Raw genomic sequence first — 21,415 nt, 5'->3', positions numbered from 1 at the left:
AAATGCGCAGAACGGGTCCTGTGCATGCACCATCCCACAGACATCGGAGCTGTACATAAACCATCGGGTTTACATACATCTGAGTCAGGCCTTTAATACAGTTTTTCGGATTGACATGTCACTGGATCATTTCATTGTGCTTAAGTGTAGTGGTGTGCTAGTTTCACGTTGTGTGTATTAATTCTCAGCCTCTGTGCCATATCAGCAATCACATGCCCACATAATGAGGCAGCAGATGGGAACTTCCATTTACTTAAGGCAGCTTCTCGAAGGTCTAGAGCATGGGTCTTCAACCTACGGCCCTCCAGTTACTGTGGAACTACACATCCCAGCATGCCTTGACACATTTTTGCTATTAAGGCATGCTAAAACTGAGGCAGAGCATGCTGGGATGTGTAGTTCCATAGCAGCTGGAGGGCCGCAGGTTGAAGACCCATGGTCTAGAGTGTGGTAAATTAACCTTATTTTGCATTGGCCGAAGGAAAGTGTTCACACATCAAAGACATGATTCATATTTTATTATAGTTTAATTTGCAGTAGTCCCTGTCTGCATTTAATTCAAGATTTTATTAATGTTCATTTTGGGACAGAAATGATTGTAGTTTAAGTTGTGACCACCACACTCTCTCTTATTATAATATCTGATTGTTTCTGTCTCTTATCCCACAGCACCCTGCTGGGCCAGTCGTCTGGCGGGATTGTCCTCAGCACCGATGACTACTTTAGCCAGGAAACTGGATATACATATGATGTTAAACTGCTCGGGGATGCACATAGCTGGAATCATAACAGAGGTGCGCCAAGTGTGGTGGTGTTATACAGTAATCGGCGAATGTGCATTTACAGACAAACCTCATATCTGGGTTTAGTTGAAAGATTATGGACCTGAAATGGAACAGATTCATCAGATGTTCAAGTTTTATATAATGTTCCCTCCCTCTGTAACTAGCCAAAAGGATGAATAAAAATACAATATTGAACTATTGTCAATGTTTTGATAGGAAAATGACAAATATATTTGAATACAATTTTATGATCATTTTAATTTCCTCACATTCAAAGTAACATTCGTTGTTATGTGTCCCACAGCCCTAAGAGCAATGGATGATGGAAGGTCGCCTATTATTATAGACAACACTAATATCCAGGCCTGGGAAATGAAGCCGTATGTACAAATGGTAAGAATTCAAGAGATGTAAACCATTTTAACCACTGAATGTTATATGCTAACTGTACATGATTGCAAGTGTGTTGGTCTGAGAATGGGTCATATTTATATGAAAGGTGTGTATTATGTTATGCCAGCAGGAACCTGGGTGGGATTAGAAGTAGATTCTAGCATTGCCATTATGTTTTATGCATTAATATCATGCCATGCAGAAATGCGTTTAACACCACAGTTATCAAGCTCCTTCACGTGGACCGGTAATTGCTTCACACAAGATCAGTGCTGCTGTGAACGTCAACATAATCTAATTGACAACAAGTTGTTCTAAACCTAGTCAAATGCACCTTTATGCAACAATGTACCATTATACTTCCAAGTGAGGACAAAATGTGTCCATAGCATAGACCTGTCTTTAACACTCTGTTCTAACAAATCTCTGTGTGTGTGGCTGACGTGTATAATATAAATGTAGTGTTGCGGGTTTATCACTTCCTCCTTTTCTTATGGAAATGTCCTTTTTTAGTCCTTAGACAGAAGTTATGGTGTGGAAATCTTGGAACCAGATACTTGGTGGAAACTGGACCCTTATGAATTGGAAAAGTGAGACCCTGTTTTATTGCATGGCTAATAATAGCTCATCGTTTTCATATTTTTACCATATTAGATAATGTGATTTATCAACTTCAGGCAGATTTACAGAATGTGTAGTCTAAATATTTTTTTCCTATTCATCTTGTTATCTGAGCATTAGTTGGGATTTTTTTTTTCCGCAAAGTCCACTTACCTGTAGTTTATTTATGGAATAGAAATGTTTGTTAATATATAAATGGATGTGTATTGCCTAGTAGTAGTCCTGAATAAGCTCTCATGAGCGGGCCCTTTTCCTTTACTTATACCATCGTCTCCACACTGCCAACAATGGTACCAAATTTTGGGTTTGGCTGCCCGATGCTGATTTGCATCTAATGACCACTGATGTCGCAATGTTTATAAACATTGTCCTTGTTCTGCCATGTTTTTGTACTATAAGGCTGGGGTACTGTCGCACAGTCTGAGCTGATTCAGGTAAGCATACACACTAACCGATCAACCTCGATGTGTCTGCGTTGACATCACAACTGGACAGGCATTTTAATTTGCCCAGTTGAGATGTCATTCACCGATTCCAGTAGCAAGTGTAAGGGCGGTTGGTGGCTCTACTGTACTCGTAGCCAGATGTGCCGATATATCTGCAGCTATATCGGGCATTAGCAGCTGTGCCGCGGGGTCAAAGCGATCTGTCTGTACAGATACAGACATGAAGGGTACCCAGCAATAATCACTTTTTCTGCAGCGGGTTACACTGGTTTTCCACAGGGAATAACATCAGGGTGTAGAGTTGGATCTTGACCCAAAGCACCAACAGGCTAAAGCTTTGACTGTTCCCAGGATGCACTGCATCCTCTATAACCCCGCCTCCAGGCACTGGTGCTCGGTTTGGAAGTTGGTGCCTGCAGTGCAGGTCACTAACGGGGGGGCTGCGCTAGGCAGCCCTAATAAGAGCTTTTTAATAAGAAAGAAGACTTCAAGGGCTGCAGCACAGGCACTAGATGCTGTGTATGTCTTGCTGACATTCTGTGCTGTGTCTCCATCACCTCCCCCAGCGGCGCTGCATACTCCCGCGCCCTGGTTGCCGGGTACTTGCAGCGGAGGCACACATCACATCAGGCACACATCACCGCTGCTGCTCTTCTGGATCGTGTGACCTCACTTCAGGGAGGAGGTAAGAGGGTCCCCCAGGTGGGACCCGCAGAGATCGCGGTCCCAGTAGACAGGCCGCGTCGCTGGCGTGGACACTGTGGCCGTGCAGGGACCCCACTATATCCACCAGGGCAGGAGCACAGGTCGGATTTACTAAAATCTGTTTATTATAGGTTCCATTGTACCCGGGAGTGAAGTCCAGCAGAGGGGATAAGGCGCTGACCTGTAGGCCCTCCCCCAGCTCCAGGAGCCATCTACAGCAGGTGTTCCCGCCCTGGAGCTGCATCTCTCTCTCTCCCTCACTCCCTGTCAGCGTTTGGGCGCCATTACACAGAGCTGCGTTGAACCTGGGACTGCTGGGCACTGTGTCCTCTGTAAAGCTGCCTGAGGACATTTAAGTATTCTACATGTCGTTTAGACAGCGTTAGTTAAGAACAAGTGTACTGCTATATGAATATTTAGTACAAGTATGCTGTGATATACATCCAGTGTTTACTGTGCATTGTTATATCTGTATACATATATTTCTATATGTAGTGCAGTTTTATTTTATTATATGTAATAATTTCTGCATTGTACCTGTGACTGTGCCTATAGCTGCTGTGTGGATTCTATTCTGTGTATCACACATATTGCTATCACTATATTCTGTGCCCTGGGGGGTCTAAGTGCGTCAGGGTCTCATATACCATATAGTGTTCCACAGGATATACTGTTTTGTATTTTTCACTGTGTGTTTCAGTCACCTCATACCACTTAAATCCTCTTTCTGTGCTCTGCAATTGCGGTCACATATCTTAGGGGTTTTTGTAAGGTATTGTGTTTGTCTGGCTATATTGTACTGATACGCCCTAAGGCTACATTCCCAATAATGTCTGCTACACAGAGCGGGAAAACCGCAGACGCTCCTGCACCATGTAGTGCTGGCGCCATGGATTTACCTGAGGAAATTATTTCTGCTGAGAGTTCAGGTACTGGGTGTTCTGCAGCACCTGTGGCAGATCCACCTTGGGCTGCATTTTCAAATATGCTGACTACGCTTGTAACAGGTCTTACGCCCCCTGTGGGACCTCCTGTGCCATTACAACCACATATTGTCCCTGTAGTTAATCCACCATGGGCGGATACTCTATCAACCCAATTACAGCAATTAAATCAGTCCTTGGTTAAACAAAAACCTAACCCTCGCCCTACTGGAACCAAAGGGCCATTTCTTCCTCGCAATCCACTAATATTTCGGATGATTCTTCCGATTCAGATGGGGAATATGCTGATACCGCTGCTTCTGATGAAGATTCTACGACACATGTTGATGTCCCTGACCTAGTGGAGGCTATGAAGCTGATTCTTCAGATTGATGATGAGATTGACCGTCCTGATACGTTGAAGAAACCTGATAAGTTCAAACGTCAGAAGGTTTACTAAATCAGTCTTTCCACATTCTGACCATTTAATTGACATACGTCAGGAATCCTGGTCTTCTCCAGGAAAGACATTTTTCCTGTCTAAAAAGATGCTAGCTCGTTACAGCATATAGTCGCTGCTCTCCCCCGTCTCCCCACGGCTCTCCCCGTCTCCCCTCCCGCATCACATTTCAACTTTTTTTTTTAAAAGTCGGATTGAGATGTCATTGAATAGGCCAGGTCGGATTCATTCCGACAAATGAATGTCGGAATGGATCCGACTTCAAATGAATATACCCCTAAGAGTACTACTTTTCGTTCCTTTCGACCTCCAGGTAAAGCAAAGGGTCAGGCGTACCCGAGACAGGCCCGCACTTCCAAGTCCTCTAAGCCCAAACCTAAACGTTCTTGGGACACCCGTCAGCCTGCTTCCAAACCGGACAAGCCTGCTGCATGACGGGGCAGGCCTCCACTGGGGGACCCCAGGGTGGGAGGCCGACTTCTGTAATTCGCCCAGGTATGGTTAAAGACCACTTCGGACGCCTGGGTACAGGAAGTGGTCTCTCACGGGTACGCAATCTTTCAAGAGACGTCCCTCTTGCCAGTTTTGCTCAACGGTTATCCCTTCGGATCCGTTAAAAGCACAAACTCTACATTTGGTTGTCCAATCCCTCCATGGACTATATGGTATCCCTGGATGTACAGGTTGCTTACCTACACATACTTATTGCCATGTCGCATCAGCAATATCTACGGTTTGCTATTTGCAACTTTCATTATCCGTTCCAAGCCTTGCCTTTTGGACTGACCACAGCTCCTTGGATCTTCACCAAGGTCATGACGGCCCTTCGCCGCCGTCAGGGTATCAGGATTCTGCCGTATCTGGACGACTTGTTGATCGACGACTTGGCGAACTCCCCAGAGGTTCTACTCCGTCATCTGGAACTGACAATGTAATTCCTACAAGCCCACGGGTGGCTCATCAGCTGGAAGAAATCCTCACTGGTCCCTGCTCAGAGCATGGTGCACCTTGGGGATATTACTGGACACACAACACCAACGTTTGTTCTTGTTTCCAGAGAAGGTCCTGAAACTTCAGGACAGAATCAGATGCTTCCTCTCTTGCCAGAGAGTGTTGATACACTCGGCGATGCAAGTACTAGGCCTCATGGTGTCGTCTTTCGACATGGTAGAGTACACTCAATTTCATTCCTGCCCTCTGCAGAGGTTAATCTTTTCCAAGTGGAATGGCCTGCCTCACTGGATCAGGTCTCAAATGATCTCCTTGACTCCGGAGGTTCGTCTGTCACTGAGTTGGTGGCTACAGGACCAAAAATTCAGCAGGGGTCGTTCCTTCTGGATCTCCAACTGGGTCCTCCTAACGACGGGTGCCAGTCTGCGGGGATGGGCGCGGTGTTGGAGCAACACTCTCTTCAGGGTCGGTGGACCAGGGAGGAATCTCTCGTCCCGATAAACATTCTGGAATTGCGGGCAGTGTTCAATGCGTTGACACTGGCCCTGCCTTTCGTACAGAACAGGCCTGTTCAAGTACATTCAGACAACGCCAACACGGTGGCGTACATAAATCATGAAGGCGGCACTCGAAGCCACATGGCAATGATGGAAGTGTCAAAAATTCTTCTATGGGCGGAACGCCATCTGCCAGCAATATCGGCAATATTCATTCCGGGGGTCCTCAACTGTGAAGCGTCAATTATCAGGACGTACACGTCGGAGAGTGGAGTCTTCATCCGGATGTCTTCCAACGCCTTGTTGACAAGTGGGGTCTACCAGATGTAGACCTGATGGCGTCTAGACACAATCACAAGGTTCCCGACTTTAAAGCAAGGATAAGGGATCCTCAAGCAGCGCTCAAGGACACACTGGCAATTCCATGGAACTTTCGGCTGCCATACGTGTTCCCTCCAGTGACACTCCTGCCCAGGGTACTACGGAAATTCAAGTAAGGAGGAGGAATACTGCTTCTAGTCGCTCCAGCGTGGCCCAGACGGCATTGGTTCTCAGACCTGCAGGGTCTCTCGATCGAGCGTCCTTTTCTACTTCCTCAATGCCCTGACCTCCTCGTTCAGGGCCCTTGTGTTTACCAGGACCTGGCAAGACTGGCTTTGACGGCGTGGCTCTTGAAGCTTCAAGCCTGAGGGCCAAAGGATTTTCTAAGGCTGTTATTCAAACTATGTTGAAGGCCCGCAAACCGGCTTCTGCACGGGTTTATTATAGGGTCTGAAATTCTTACTTCACTTGGTGTGCTGCTAAGAATTACGATCATACAAGTTTAGTACTTCCAGACTTCTGGCTTTCTCCAGCAGGGTCCACCGGTTATCTACAGGATAACAATGGGATTTGGTGGAGCGACAGCGGTTTGGCACCAAACAATCAAAAGCTTTCAGACCTCCCAGGATGCAATGAGCCCGTCCATATATACCCGCCCACTGGCTCAGGCAAATCAGTTTTTTGTTTGGTGCAGCAGGAGCCGGACCATGGTCAGAGGGCTGCTGTTCCTTTTAGCAGCCCTAAGCTTTCTTATGTTATTTTTTAGTCTTACTAATTTTTTGAGTGATCTTTTCTAAACAGCGTCTTATATGCTTAGAAAGAGTCGCTCCATCAACTCTCCGCCGGGCCACGACAACGCTTACCCATGAGTACAGTGCTGTTTCGGCGGGCGTCTGTGTCGGATATACTAGCAGGTCCAGCAGACGTTACCAAGCTGTGGCCGGAGCACTGAGAGAAGGTAAGGCATCGATTCTGCTTAGTAGATGGAATATGGACACAGCCGCACTGTATTGGGAGGAGACTACCAAACAGTAGCTGACGCGGCAGCACCAGCGCTAGGCCTTAGGGATCTTAGGCACCAGGAATAGTATGAGGCCGCGATCCCTAGGGTTGATGTCAGTAGGGGGAGTTAGACGCTCTCGTGGTCGCCCCCCCTCCCCGGTTCATGACCAGTTTCTGCCGAGTCTCCCGCCATGAACTGTTTCCTCGCTTCTGTCCCAGACGCTACCATGAGGGGACTCGGTCGCAGCATTGGGCTGTGTGACCGGTGCACTTGTGTTCACTGAGCGTCTGTGTTCACTATAGGTTCCCGGAGCGACAGTGTATACTAGTAGCGTCTGGATCCACTCAGCGTTCGCCAATGTATTGCTCAATCCTGGAAGCGGGGTGAGTCTCCCTGTATCCCACTCTACTGAGTACGGGCTATGTAGCACTAAATTTCTATCTACTTGTTCAGTATGAATAGTTAAGTGCCTATTGCATATGAGTCTGTGTACATTTACTGTGTTTTTCTTCACAATGCGTCTGAATACGTTAGATCTGTGTAAAACAGGATTCAGTAATATATACTCCTACATACTTTAAAATGTGTTTGTAGTTGATAATGTGCTCATATGACTAATATATAACGTGACTGACTGCTAGTGGGATTGCTGACTTTAATATGTTTGTCAGTTGTTTCTTCTGATCCTCAATGCCGGTGCATGGATAGGATCAGATTGATATCACTTTAGAAGGTTAAAGTGATTATAGTCACAAATTGTGTAGTACACACTGAAAGTGCTGATTATTTATCATGTCTAAGAGCGGCAAAAGTGACAGGTACAGTTACAGTAACACCAACACTCATATCATGTTTGTCTTGCAAAACTGTATTTCTCTATCGTCCTTGTGGATGCTGGGGTTCCTGAAAGGACCATGGGGAATAGCGGCTCCGCAGGAGACAGGGCACAAAAAGTAAAGCTTTTCCGATCAGGTGGTGTGCACTGGCTCCTCCCCCTATGACCCTCCTCCAGACTCCAGTTAGATTTTTGTGCCCGGCCGAGAAGGGTGCAATCTAGGTGGCTCTCATAAAGAGCTGCTTAGAGAAAGTTTAGCTTAGGTTTTTTATTTTACAGTGAGTCCTGCTGGCAACAGGATCACTGCAACGAGGGACAGAGGGGAGAAGAAGTGAACTCACCTGCGTGCAGGATGGATTGGCTTCTTGGCTACTGGACATCAGCTCCAGAGGGACGATCACAGGTACAGCCTGGATGGTCACCGGAGCGTTGCCGCCGGCCCCCTTGCAGATGCTGAAGTAAGAAGAGGTCCAGAATCGGCGGCAGAAGACTCCTCAGTCTTCTAAAGGTAGCGCACAGCACTGCAGCTGTGCGCCATTTTCCTCTCAGCACACTTCACACGGCAGTCACTGAGGGTGCAGGGCGCTGGGAGGGGGGCGCCCTGGGAGGCAAATGAATACCTATTTTGGCGAAAAATACCTCACATATAGCCCCCAGAGGCTATATGGAGATATTTAACCCCTGCCTGTATTCACAAAATAGCGGGAGACGAGCCCGCCGAAAAAGGGGCGGGGCCTATCTCCTCAGCACACAGCGCCATTTTCTCTCACAGAAAGCCTGGAGAGAAGGCTCCCAGGCTCTCCCCTGCACTGCACTACAGAAACAGGGTTAAAACAGAGAGGGGGGCCACTGATTTTGGCGATATTGAGATATATATAAAGATGCTATAAGGGAAAACACTTATATAAGGTTGTCCCTATATAATTATAGCGTTTTGGTGTGTGCTGGCAAACTCTCCCTCTGTCTCCCCAAAGGGCTAGTGTGGGTCCTGTCCTCTGTCAGAGCATTCCCGGTGTGTGTGCTGTGTGTCGGTACGTGTGTGTCGACATGTATGAGGACGATGTTGGTGAGGAGGCGGAGAAATTGCCTGTAATGGTGATGTCACTCTCTAGGGAGTCGACACCGGAATGGATGGCTTATTTAGGGAATTACGTGAGAATGTCAACACGCTGCAAGGTCGGTTGACGACGTGAGACGGCCGACAAACTATTAGTACCGGTCCAGGCGTCTCAGAAACACCGTCAGGGGCGTTAAAAACGCCCATTTACCTCAGTCGGTCGACACAGACACAGACACGGACACTGAATCCAGTGTCGACGGTGAATAAACAAACGTATTTCTCATTAGGGCCACACGTTAAGGGCAATGAAGGAGGTGTTGCATATTTCTGATACTACAAGTACCACAAAAAAGGGTATTATGTGGGAGTGAAAAAAACTACCTGTAGTTTTTCCTGAATCAGATAAAATAAAATGAAGTGTGTGATGATGCGTGGGGTTACCCCGATAGCAAATATTGGCGTTATACCCTTTCCCGCCAGATATTAGGGCGCGTTGGGAAACACCCCTTAGGGTGATAAGGTGCTCACACGCTTATCAAGTGGCGTTACCGTCTCCGGATACGGCCGCCCTCAAGGAGCCAGCTGATAGGAAGCTGGAAAGATATCCTAAAAAGTATATACACACATACGGTGGTTATACTGCGACCAGCGATCGCCATCAGCCTGGAGATGCAGTGCTGGGTTGGCTTGGTCGGATTCCCTGACTGAAAATATTTTATTCATATAGAGCATTTAATAGGATGCATTCTATATATATGTACGTGAGATGCACAGAGGGATATTTGCTCTCTGGCATCAAGATAAGTACGTTGTCCATATCACCCAGAAGATGTCATGGACACGACAGTGGTCAGGTGATACAGATCCCATACGGCACATGGAAGTATTGCCGTATAAAGGGAAGGAGTTAGTTGGGGTCGGTCCATCGGACCTGGGGACCACGGCAACAGCTGGGAAATCCAACCTTTTTACCCCAAGTTACATCTCAGCTGAAAAAGACACCGTCTTTTCAGCCTCAATCCTTCCTTTCCCATGAGGGCATGCAGGCAAAAGGCCAGTCATATCTGCCCAGACATAGAGGTAAGGGAAGTAGACTGCAGCAGGCAGCCCCTTCCCAGGAAAAGAAGCCCTCCACCGCGTCTGCCAAGTCCTCAGCATGACGCTGGGGCCGTGCAAGCGGACTCAAGGTGGGGGGGTAGTCTCAAGAGTCTCAGCGCGCAGTGGGATCACTCGCAGGTTGACCCCTAGATAGTACAAGTATTATCCCAGGGGTACAGATTGGAGAGTCGAGACATCTTCTCCTCGCAGGTTTCTGAAGTCTGCTTTACCAACGGCTCCCTCCGACAGGGAGGCAGCATTGGAAACAATTCACAAGCTGTATATCCAGCAGGTGATAATCAAAGTACCCCTCCTACAACAAGGAAAAGGGTATTATTTTTCCACACTATATTGTGGTACTGAAGCCAGACGGCTTGGTGAGACATAGTCTAAACTGAAATCTTTGAACACTTACATAAAAGGTTCAAATCGAGATGGAGTCACTCAGAGCAGTGATAGCGAACCGGAAAAAAGGGGACTATATGGTGTCCCTGGACATCAAAGATTACCTCCATGTCCAAATTTGCCCTTCTCAACAAGGGTACCTCTGGTTCGTGGTACAGAACTGTCAATATCAGTTTCAGACGATGCCGTTTGAATTATCCACGGCACCCCGGGCCTTTTACCAAGGTAATGGCCGAAAAGATGTTTCTTCAAAGAAAAAAGGCATCTAAATTATCCCTTACTTGGACGATATCCTGAAAAGGGCAAGTTCCAGAGAACAGTTGGAGGTCGGAAGAGCACTATCTAAAGTAGTTCTACGACAGCACGACTGGATTCTAAATATTCCAAGAATCGCAGCTGTTTTCCGACGATACGTCTGCTGTTCCTAGGAATGATTCTGGGCATAGTCCAGAAAAAGGTGTTCCTCCGGGAGGAAAAAGCCAAGGAGTTATTCGACCTAGTCAGAAACCTCCTAAAACCAGGCCAAGTATCAGTGCATCAATGCACAGGAGTCCTGGGAAAAATGGTGGCTTCTTACGAAGCGATTCCATTCGGCAGATCTCAGGGGATTTGCTGGACGAATGGTCCGGATCGCATTTTCAGATGCATCAGCGGATAATCCTGTCTCCAAGGACAAGGGTGTCTCTTCTGTGGGGGCTGCAGAGTGCTCATCTTTTAGAGGGCAGCACACTCAGCATTCAGGACTGTGTTCTGGGGACCACGGATACCAGCCTGAGAGGCTGGGGAGTAGTCACACAGGGAAAAATTTTTCCAAGGAAGTGTGGTCAAGTCTGGAGACTTCTCTCCACATGAATATACTGGAGCTAAGGGCAATTTACAATGCTCTGAGCCTAGGAAGACTCCTGCTTCAAAGTCAACCGGTGCTGATCCAGTAGGACATCATCATGGCGGTCGCCCACGTTATCAGACGGGGCGACACAAGAAGCAGGAGGGCAATGACAGCAAGGATTCTTCGCTGGGCGGAAAATCATGTGATAACACTGTCAGCAGTGTTCATTCCGGGAGTGGGCAACTGGGAAGATTTCCTCAGCATAAATGAATTCCACCCGGAAAAGTGGAAACTTAATCTGGAAGTTTCCACATGATTGTAAACCGTTGGGAAAGACCAAAGGTGGTTATGATGGCGTCCCACCTGAAGCGCCAGGTCAAGAGACACTCAGGCAATAGCTGGGACGCTCTAGTAACACCGTCGGTGTACCAGTCGGTGTATGTGTTCCATCCTCTGCTTTTCATACCCAATGTATTGAAAATGATAGGAAGGAGAGGAGTAAGAACTATACTCGTGGCTCCGGTTTGGCCAAGAAGGACTTGGTTCCCGGAACTTCAAGAGATACTAAGAAGGGTCTTGATTCGGCAAGAACCGTGTCTGTTCCGGGACTTACCGCAGCTGCGTTGACGCCAAGGCGGGTGAACGCCGGATCCTAAGGGAAAGAGGCATTCCGGAAGAGGTCATCCCTACCCTGGTCAGAGCCAGGAAGGAGGTGACCGCACAACATTATCACCACTTAGGTGAAAATATGTGCCAGGGTGTGAGTCCAGGAAGGCTCCACGGAAGAATTTCAACTAGGTTAATTTCTACATTTCCTGCAAACAGGAGTGTCTATGGGTCTCAAATTGGGTCCATTAAGGTTCAAATTTCGGCCTGTTGATTTTCTTCCAGAAAGAAATTGGCTTCAGTTCCTGAAGTCCAGAAGTTGTTAAGGGAGTACTGCATATACAGCCCCTTTGATGTCTCCAGTGGCACTGGGCGATCTCAACGTAGTTTTGGGATTCCTAAAAAATCACATTGGTTTAAACAACTCAAATCTGTGGATTTGATATATCTCACATGGAAAATGACCATGCTGTTGGTCCTGGCCTCGGCCAGGCGAGTGTCAGAATTGGCGGCTTTATCTCACAAAGCCATATCTGATTGTCCATTCGGACAGAGCAAAGCTGCGGACTCGTCCCCAGTTTCTCCTTAAGGTGGTGTCAGCGTTTCACCTGAACCAGCTTATTGTGGTACCTGCGGCTACTAGGGACTTGGAGGACTCCAAGTTGCTGGATGTTATCAGGGCCCTGAAAATATAGTTTCCAGGTTGGCTGGAGTCAGGAAATCTGACTTGCTGTTTATCCTGTATGCACCCAACAATGCTGGGTGCTTCTGCGTCTAAGCAGTCGATTGCTCGTGGGATTGGTAGCACAATTCAACTTGCACATTCTGTGGCAGGCCTGCCACAGTCTAAATCTGTTAAGGCCCATTCCACAAGGAAGGTGGGCTCATCTTGGGCGGCTGCCCGAGGGGTCTCGGCATTACAACTTTGCCGAGCAGCTACGTGGTCGGGGGAGAACACGTTTGTAAAATTCTACAAATTTGATACCCTGGCAAAAGAGGACCTGGAGTTCTCTCATTCGGTGCTGCAGAGTCATCCGCACTCTCCCGCCCGTTTGGGAGCTTTGGTATAATCCCCATGGTCCTTTCAGGAACCCCAGCATCCACAAGGACGATAGAGAAAATAAGAATTTACTTACCGATAATTCTATTTCTCGGAGTCCGTAGTGGATGCTGGGCGCCCATCCCAAGTGCGGATTATCTGCAATACTTGTACATAGTTATTGCTAACTAAATCGGGTTATTGTTGTTGTGAGCCATCTTTTCAGAGGCTCCGCTGTTATCATACTGTTAACTGGGTTCAGATCACAGGTTGTACAGTGTGATTGGTGTGGCTGGTATGAGTCTTACCCGGGATTCAAAATTCCTCCCTTATTGTGTACGCTCGTCCGGGCACGGTACCTAACTGGAGTCTGGAGGAGGGTCATGGGGGGAGGAGCCAGTGCACACCACCTGATCGGAAAGCTTTACTTTTTGTGCCCTGTCTCCTGCGGAGCCGCTATTCCCCATGGTCCTTTCAGGAACCCCAGCATCCACTACGGACTCCGAGAAATAGAATTATCGGTAAGTAAATTCTTATTTTTTCTCTTACGTCCTAGAGGATGCTGGGGACTCCGTAAGGACCATGGTGTATAGACGGGCTCCGCAGGAGACATGGGCACTATAAAGAACTTTAGAATGGGTGTGCACTGGCCCCTCCCTCTATGCCCCTCCTCCAGACCTCAGTTAGATCCTGTGCCCAGAGGAGATTGGGTGCATTACAGGGGAGCTCTCCTGAGTTTCTCTGAAAGAGAATTTTGTTGGGTTTTTATTTTCAGGGAGCACTGCTGGCAACAGGCTCCCTGCATCGTGGGACTGAGGAGAGAGAAGCAGACCTACTTAAGTGATAGGCTCTGCTTCTTAGGCTACTGGACACCATTAGCTCCAGAGCGAGTCGGAACGCAGGTCTCCCCTCGCTGTTCGTCCCAGAGCCGCACCGCCGTCCTCCTCACAGAGCCGGAAGATAGAAGCCGGGTGAGTATAAGAAGAAAGAAGACTTCTAAGGAGGCAGAATACTTCAGCTCTTCCCTGAGGTAAGCGCGCAGCGATAACGCTGCGCGCCATTGCTCCCACACACAACACACACTAGCAGGCACTGATGGGTGCAGGGCACGGGGGGTGGGGGGGGAGGGGGGGGCGGCGCCCTGGGCAGCAATATAAACCTCTATGTCTGGCATTTATATGTATATAGGCTGCGGAGGCAGTAATTATAAAAATCCCCCGCCAGTTTTATACATTTGAGCGGGACCGAAGCCCGCCGCTGGAGGGGGCGGAGCTTGGTCCCTCAGCACTAACCAGTGCCATTTTTCTCCACAGAGCACTGCAGAGAAGCTGGCTCCCCGGTCTCTCCCCTGCTGAACACGGTGACTCAGGGTTGAAATGAGGGGAGGGGGGGGGGGGCACTTGTAAGGCACAGTGAGTGTATTACACAGTTAATTATATATAAAAAGCGCTATATTATCTGGGAAATTGTTTCCAGTGTCAGTTGGCGCTGGGTGTGTGCTGGCATACTCTCTCTCTGTCTCTCCAAAGGGTCTTAATGGGGAACTGTCTCCGTATAACTATATCCCTGTGTGTGGGGGTGTCGGTACGAGTGTGTCGGCATGTCTGAAGCGGAAGGCTCATCTAAGGAGGAGGTGGAGCAGATGACTGGTGTCTCCATCGGCAACGCCGACTCATGATTGGTTGGACATGTGGAATGTTTTAAATGCAAATATGACCTTATTACATTAGAGAATGGACAAAGCGGGGTCCAGGGAAAAAGCAGGGAATCAATCCATGGCTTCAACTGGGTCACAGGGCCCTTCAGGGTCTCAAAAACGTCCCCTATCCCAAATAGCAGACACTGATACCGACACGGATTCTGACTCCAGTGTCGACTACGATGATGCGAGGTTACACCCAAGGGTGGCCAAAAGCATTCATTATATGATTATTGCAATAAAAGATGTTTTGCATATCACAGATGACCCCTCTGTCCCTGACACGAGGGTGCGCATGTATAAGGAAATGAAACCTGAGGTAACCTTTCCCCCATCTCATGAGCTGAACGAGTTATTTTAAAAAGCTGGGGAAACTCCAGACAAAAAGCTGCAGATTCCCAAGAGGATTCTTATGGCATATCCTTTCCCTGCACAGGACAGGGTACGCTAGGAATCCTCACCCAGGGTGGATAAGGCTTTAACGCGCCTGTCCAAGAAGGTGGCGCTACCGTCTCCAGACACGGCAGCCCTCAAGGATCCTGCTGATCGCAGACAGGAAACTACCTTAAAATCTATTTATATGCATACGGGTGCTTTGCTCAGACCGCCAATAGCATCGGCATGGGTATGTAGCGCAGTTGCAGCTTGGACAGATACCTTGTCAGCTGACTTTGATACTCTAGACAGGGATACCATTTTATTGACCTTAGGTCACATTAAAGACGCAGTCTTATATATGAGAGACGCTCAAAGAGACGTTGGACTGCTAGGTTCGAGAGCCAACGCAATGGCGATTTCTGCTAGGCGAGCCCTGTGGACCCGCCAATGGACGGGTGATGCCGACTCAAAGAAGCATATGGAAGTTTTACCATACAAAGGAAGTTTTATTTGGGGAAGGTCTTGCGGACCTGGTTGCCACAGCTACCGCTGGTAAATCTACTTTTTTGCCTTTTTGTTCCCCCACAGCAAAAGAAAACACAATATCAGATGCAGTCCTTTCGGTCGCACAAGTCCAGAAGAGGTTGGGGCTCATCTTTCCTCGCCAGAGGTAAGAGTAGAGGGAAGAGAACACCTGCTTCGGCTAGTTCCCAGGAGCAGAAGTCCTCCCCGGCTTCTACTAAATCCACCGCATGACGCTGGGGATCCACTGAGGGAGTCCGCACCGGTGGGGGCACGTCTCCGACTCTTCAGCCAGGTCTGGGTTCTGTCAGACGTGGATCCTTGGGCGATGGATATTGTGTCTCAAGGCTACAAACTAGAATTCGAAGAGGTGCCCCCTCGCCGATTTTTCAAGTCGGCCTTGCCAGCTTCTCCCCCAGAGAGGGCAGTAGTGTTAGCTGCAATTCAAAAGCTGTGTCAACAGCAAGTGATTGTCAAAGTTCCCCTAGTCCAACAGGGGAAAGGGTACTATTCAACCCTGTTTGTGGTGCCGAAACCGGATGGTTCGGCCAGACCCATTTTAAATCTAAAATCCCTAAACCTGTACTTGAAAAAGTTCATATTCAAGATGGAATCGCTCCAGGCTGTGATCTCCAGTCTGGAAGGGGGGGATTTTATGGTATCACTCGACATAAAGGATGCATACCTTCATGTCCCCATATATCCTCCTCATCAGGCGTACCTGAGATTCGCTGTGCAGGACTGTCATTACCAGATTCAGACATTGCAGTTTGGGCTTTCCACGGCCCCGAGGATTTTCACCAAGGTGATGGCGGAGATGATGGTGCTCCTGCGCAGGCAGGGAGTCACAATTATCCCATACTTGGACGATCTCCTGATAAAAGCGAGATCGAGAGATCAATTGCAGAAGAGCATGTCGCTCTCCCTGAGAGTGCTACAACAACACGGTTGGATTCTCAATCTGCCAAAGTCACAATTGATTCTAACGACTCGACTATCATTCCTAGGCATGATTCTGGACACGGAACAGAAGAGGGTTTTTCTCCCGATGGAAAAAGCCCGGAACCTCCAGAACATGGTCAGAGACCTGCTAAAACCAAAAAGAGTGTCTGTTCATCAATGCACTCGAGTTCTGGGGAAAATGGTGGCAGCCTACGAGGCCATCCCCTTCGGCAGGTTTCATGCAAGGACGTTTCAGTGGGACCTCCTGGACAAGTGGTCCGGGTCCCATCTACAACTACATCAGAAGATAAGCCTGTCCCCCAGGGTATCTCTCCTGTGGTGGCTGCAAAGTGCTCACCTTGTAGAGGGTCGCAAGTTCAGCATTGAAGACTGGGTTCTGGTGACCACGGACGCGAGCCTCTGAGAATGGGGAGCAGTCACACAAGGAAATTTTCAGGGGCTATGGTCAAGCCAGGAGGCTTGTCTACACATTAACGTACTGGAATTGAGGGCCATATACAACGGCCTACGACAAGCGGAGAATCTTCTTTGCGACCTACTGGTTCTGATTCAATCAGACAACGTCACAGCCATGGCTCATGTAAACCGCCAAGGCGGGACAAGGAGTAGAGTGGCAATGGCGGAAGCCACCAGGATTCTTCGCTGGGCGGAAAATCACGTAAGCGCTCTGTCAGCGGTCTTCATTCCGGGAGTGGACAACTGGGAAGCAGACTTCCTCAGCAGACACGATCTCCATCCAGGAGAGTGGGGACTTCATCAAGAAGTTTTTACAGAAATAACAAGTCTTTGGGGAATTCCTCACATAGACATGATGGCGTCCCGCCTCAACAAGAAGCTTCGGAGGTATTGTGTCAGGTCAAGGGAACCTCAGGCAGTAGCGGTGACACCATGGGTGTTTCAGTCGGTTTATGTATTTCTCTATCGTCCTAGTGGATGCTGGGGTTCCTGAAAGGACCATGGGGAATAGCGGCTCCGCAGGAGACAGGGCACAAAAAGTAAAGCTTTAGGATCAGGTGGTGTGAACTGGCTCCTCCCCCTATGACCCTCCTCCAAGCCTCCAGTTAGATTTTTGTGCCCGGCCGAGAAGGGTGCAATCTAGGTGGCTCTCCTAAAGAGCTGCTTAGAAAAGTTTAGCTTAGGTTTTTTTATTTTACAGTGAGTCCTGCTGGCAACAGGATCACTGCAACGAGGGACTTAGGGGAGAAGAAGTGAACTCACCTGCGTGCAGGATGGATTGGCTTCTTGGCTACTGGACATTAGCTCCAGAGGGACGATCACAGGTACAGCCTGGATGGTCACCGGAGCCTCGCCGCCGGCCCCCTTGCAGATGCTGAAACGAGAAGAGGTCCAGAATCGGCGGCAGAAGACTCCTCAGTCTTCTTAAGGTAGCGCACAGCACTGCAGCTGTGCGCCATTTTCCTCTCAGCACACTTCACACGGCAGTCACTGAGGGTGCAGGGCGCTGGGAGGGGGGCGCCCTGGGAGGCAAATGAAAACCTTTTTTGGCTAAAAATACCTCACATATAGCCTCCGGGGGCTATATGGAGATATTTAACCCCTGCCAGAATCCGTTAAGAGCGGGAGACGAGGCCGCCGAAAAAGGGGCGGGGCCTATATCCTCAGCACACAGCGCCATTTTCCCTCACAGAAAGGCTGGAGGGAAGGCTCCCAGGCTCTCCCCTGCACTGCACTACAGAAACAGGGTTAAAACAGAGAGGGGGGACACTAATTTGGCGTTAGAAATATATAAAAAAGATGCTATAAGGGAAAACGCTTATATAAGGTTGTCCCTATATAATTATAGCGTTTTTGGTGTGTGCTGGCAAACTCTCCCTCTGTCTCTCCAAAGGGCTAGTAGGTCCTGTCCTCTATCAGAGCATTCCCTGTGTGTGTGCTGTGTGTCGGTACGTGTGTGTCGACATGTATGAGGACGATGTTGGTGAGGAGGCGGAGCAATTGCCTGTAATGGTGATGTCACTCTCTAGGGAGTCGACACCGGAATGGATGGCTTATTTAGGAAATTACGTGATAATGTCAACACGCGCCAAGGTCGGTTGACGACATGAGACGGCCGACAAACAATTAGTACCGGTCCAGACGTCTCAAAAACACCGTCAGGGGTTTTAAAACGCCCGTTTACTTTAGTCGGTCGACACAGACACAGACAGGGACACTGAATCCAGTGTCGACGGTGAATAAACAAACGTATTCCTTATTAGGGCCACACGTTAAGGGCAATGAAGGAGGTGTTACATATTTCTGATACTACAAGTACCACAAAAGAGGGTATTATGTGGGATGTGAAAAACTACCGTAGTTTTTCCTGAATCAGATAAATTAAATGAAGTGTGTGATGATGCGTGGGTTCCTCCCGATAGAAAATATGGGCGGTATACCCTTTCCCGCCAGAAGTTAGGGCGCGTTGGGAAACACCCCTTAGGGTGGATAAGGCGCTCACACGCTTATCAGAACAAGTGGCGGTACCGTCTATAGATAGGGCCGTCCTCAAGGAGCCAGCTGACAGGAGGCTGGAAAAATATCATAAAAAGTATATACACACATACTGGTGTTATACTGCGACCAGCGATCGCCTCAGCCTGGATGTGCAGAGCTGGGGTGGCTTGGTCGGATTCCCTGACTAAAAATATTGATACCCTTGACAGGGACAGTATTTTATTGACTATAGAGCATTTAAAGGATGTATTTCTATATATGCGAGATGCACAGAGGGATATTTGCACTCTGGCATCAAGAGTAAGTGCGATGTCCATATCTGCCAGAAGATGTTTATGGACACGACAGTGGTCAGGTGATGCAGATTCCAAACGGCACAAAGGTGTATTGCCGTATAAAGGAAGAGGAGTTATTTGGGGTCGGTCCATCGGACCTGGTGGCCACGGCAACTGCTGGAAAATCCACCGTTTTTACCCTAAGTCACATCTCTGCAGAAAAAGACACCGTCTTTTCAGCTTCAGTCCTTTCGTCCCTATAAGAGTCATATCTGCCCAGGGATAGAGGAAAGGGAAGAAGACTGCAGCAGGCAGCCCATTCCCAGGAACAGAAGCGTTCCACCGCTTCTGACAAGCTCTCAGCATGACGCTGAGACCGTACAGGACCCCTGGATCCTACAAGTAGTATCCCAGGGGTACAGTTTGGAATGTCGAGACGTTTCCCCTGCGCAGGCTCCTGAAGTCTGCTTTACCAAGGTCTCCCTCCGACAAGGAGGCAGTATGGGAAAAAATTCACGAGCTGTATTCCCAGCAGGTGATAATTAAATTACCCCTCCTACAACAAGAAAAGGGGGTATTATTCCACACTATATTGTGGTACTGAAGCCAGAAGGCTAGGTGAGACCTATTCTAAATCTAAAAAAATTTGAACACTTACAAAGGTTCAAATCAAGATGGAGTCACTCAGAGCAGTGATAACGAACCGGGAAGAAGGGGACTATCTGGTGTCCCGAGACATCAGGGATGCTTACCTCCATGTCCCAAATTTGCCCTTATCACTAAGGGTACCTCAGGTTCGTGGTACAGAACTGTCACTATCAGTTTCAGACGCTGCCGTTTGGATTGTCTACGGCACCCCGGGTCTTTACCAAGGTAATGGCCGAAATGATGGTTCTTCTTCGAAGAAAAGGCGTCTTAATTATCCCTTACTTGGACGATCTCCTGATAAGGGCAAAGTCCAGGGAACAGTTGGAGGTCGGAGTAGCACTATCTCGGATACTGTTACAACAGCAGGGGTGGATTCTAAATATTCCAAAATCGCAGCTGATCCCGACAACAAGTCTCCTGTGCTTAGGGATGATTCTGGACACAGTCCAGAAAAAGGTGTTTCTCCCGGAAGAGAAAGCCAGGGAGTTATCCGAGCTAGTCAGGAACCTCCTAAAATCAGTGCATCATTGCACAAGGGCCATGGTAAAAAAATGGTGACTTCCTTCGAAGCAATTCCAGTCGGCAGATTTCATGCAAGAACTTTTCAGTGGGATCTGCTGGACAAATGGTCCGGATCGCATCTTCAGATGCATCAGCGGATAACCCTATATCCAAGGATCTCTCCTGTGGTGGTTACAGGGTGCTCATCTTCTAGAGGGCCGCAGATTCGGCATTCAGTTTTGGATGTTGGTGACCACGGAGGCCAGCCCGAGAGGCTGGGGAGCAGTCACACAAGGAAAAAATTTCCAGGGAGTGTGATCAAGTCTGGAGATTTTTCTCCACATAAATATAGCTAAGGGTAAATTTATAATGCTCTAAGCTTAGCAAGACCTCTGCTTCAAGGTCAGCCGGTATTGATCCAGTGGGATAAAACATCACGGCAGTCGCCCACGTAAATAGACAGGGCGGCACAAGAAGCAGGAGGGCAGTGGCAAAAACTGCAAGGACTTTTCGCTGGGCGGAAAATCATGTGATAGCACTGTCAGCAGTGTTTCATTCCGGGAATGGAAACTGGGAAGCAGACTTCCTCAGTAGGCACGACCTCCACCCGGCAGAGTGGGAACTTCATGGGGAAGTTTTCCACATAATTGTAAACCGTTGGGAATTACCAAAGGTGGACATGATGGCGTCCCGTCTGAACAAAAAACGGGACAGGTATTGCGCCAGGTTAAGAGACCCTCAGGCAATAGCTGTGGACGTTCTGGTAACACCGTGGGTGTACCAGTCGGTGTATGTGTTCCATCCTCTGCTTTTCATACCTAAGGTACTGAGAATTATAAGACGTAGAGGAGTAAGAACTATACTCATTGCTCCGGATTGGCCAAGAAGGACTTGGTACCCGGAACTTCAAGAGATGCTCACAGAGGACTTATGGCCTCTGCCGCTAAGAAGGGACTTGTTTCAGCAAGTACCATGTCTGTTCCAAGACTTACCGCAGC

General features: G+C 48.4%; 1 protein-coding gene across 6 annotated transcripts in view; it reads left to right on the top strand.

Annotated features, from left to right (window-relative positions):
* The window catches only part of LOC135004051 (uncharacterized), a 154,335-nt gene that overhangs the window by 11,214 nt on the left and 121,706 nt on the right, over positions 1-21,415 (top strand). For all 6 annotated transcript variants that reach the window (XM_063951784.1, XM_063951781.1, XM_063951782.1 and 3 more), the window contains 3 exons: positions 670-794; positions 1,090-1,178; positions 1,692-1,768. In XM_063951784.1, the coding sequence (XP_063807854.1) occupies positions 670-794; positions 1,090-1,178; positions 1,692-1,768 (291 nt within the window). The remainder of the gene's footprint in view (positions 1-669; positions 795-1,089; positions 1,179-1,691; positions 1,769-21,415) is intronic.

The sequence above is a fragment of the Pseudophryne corroboree genome, chromosome 2, assembly GCF_028390025.1.
Source record: "Pseudophryne corroboree isolate aPseCor3 chromosome 2, aPseCor3.hap2, whole genome shotgun sequence".
Taxonomy (NCBI): domain Eukaryota; kingdom Metazoa; phylum Chordata; class Amphibia; order Anura; family Myobatrachidae; genus Pseudophryne; species Pseudophryne corroboree.
This window is presented reverse-complemented; position numbering and strand designations above follow the sequence as displayed.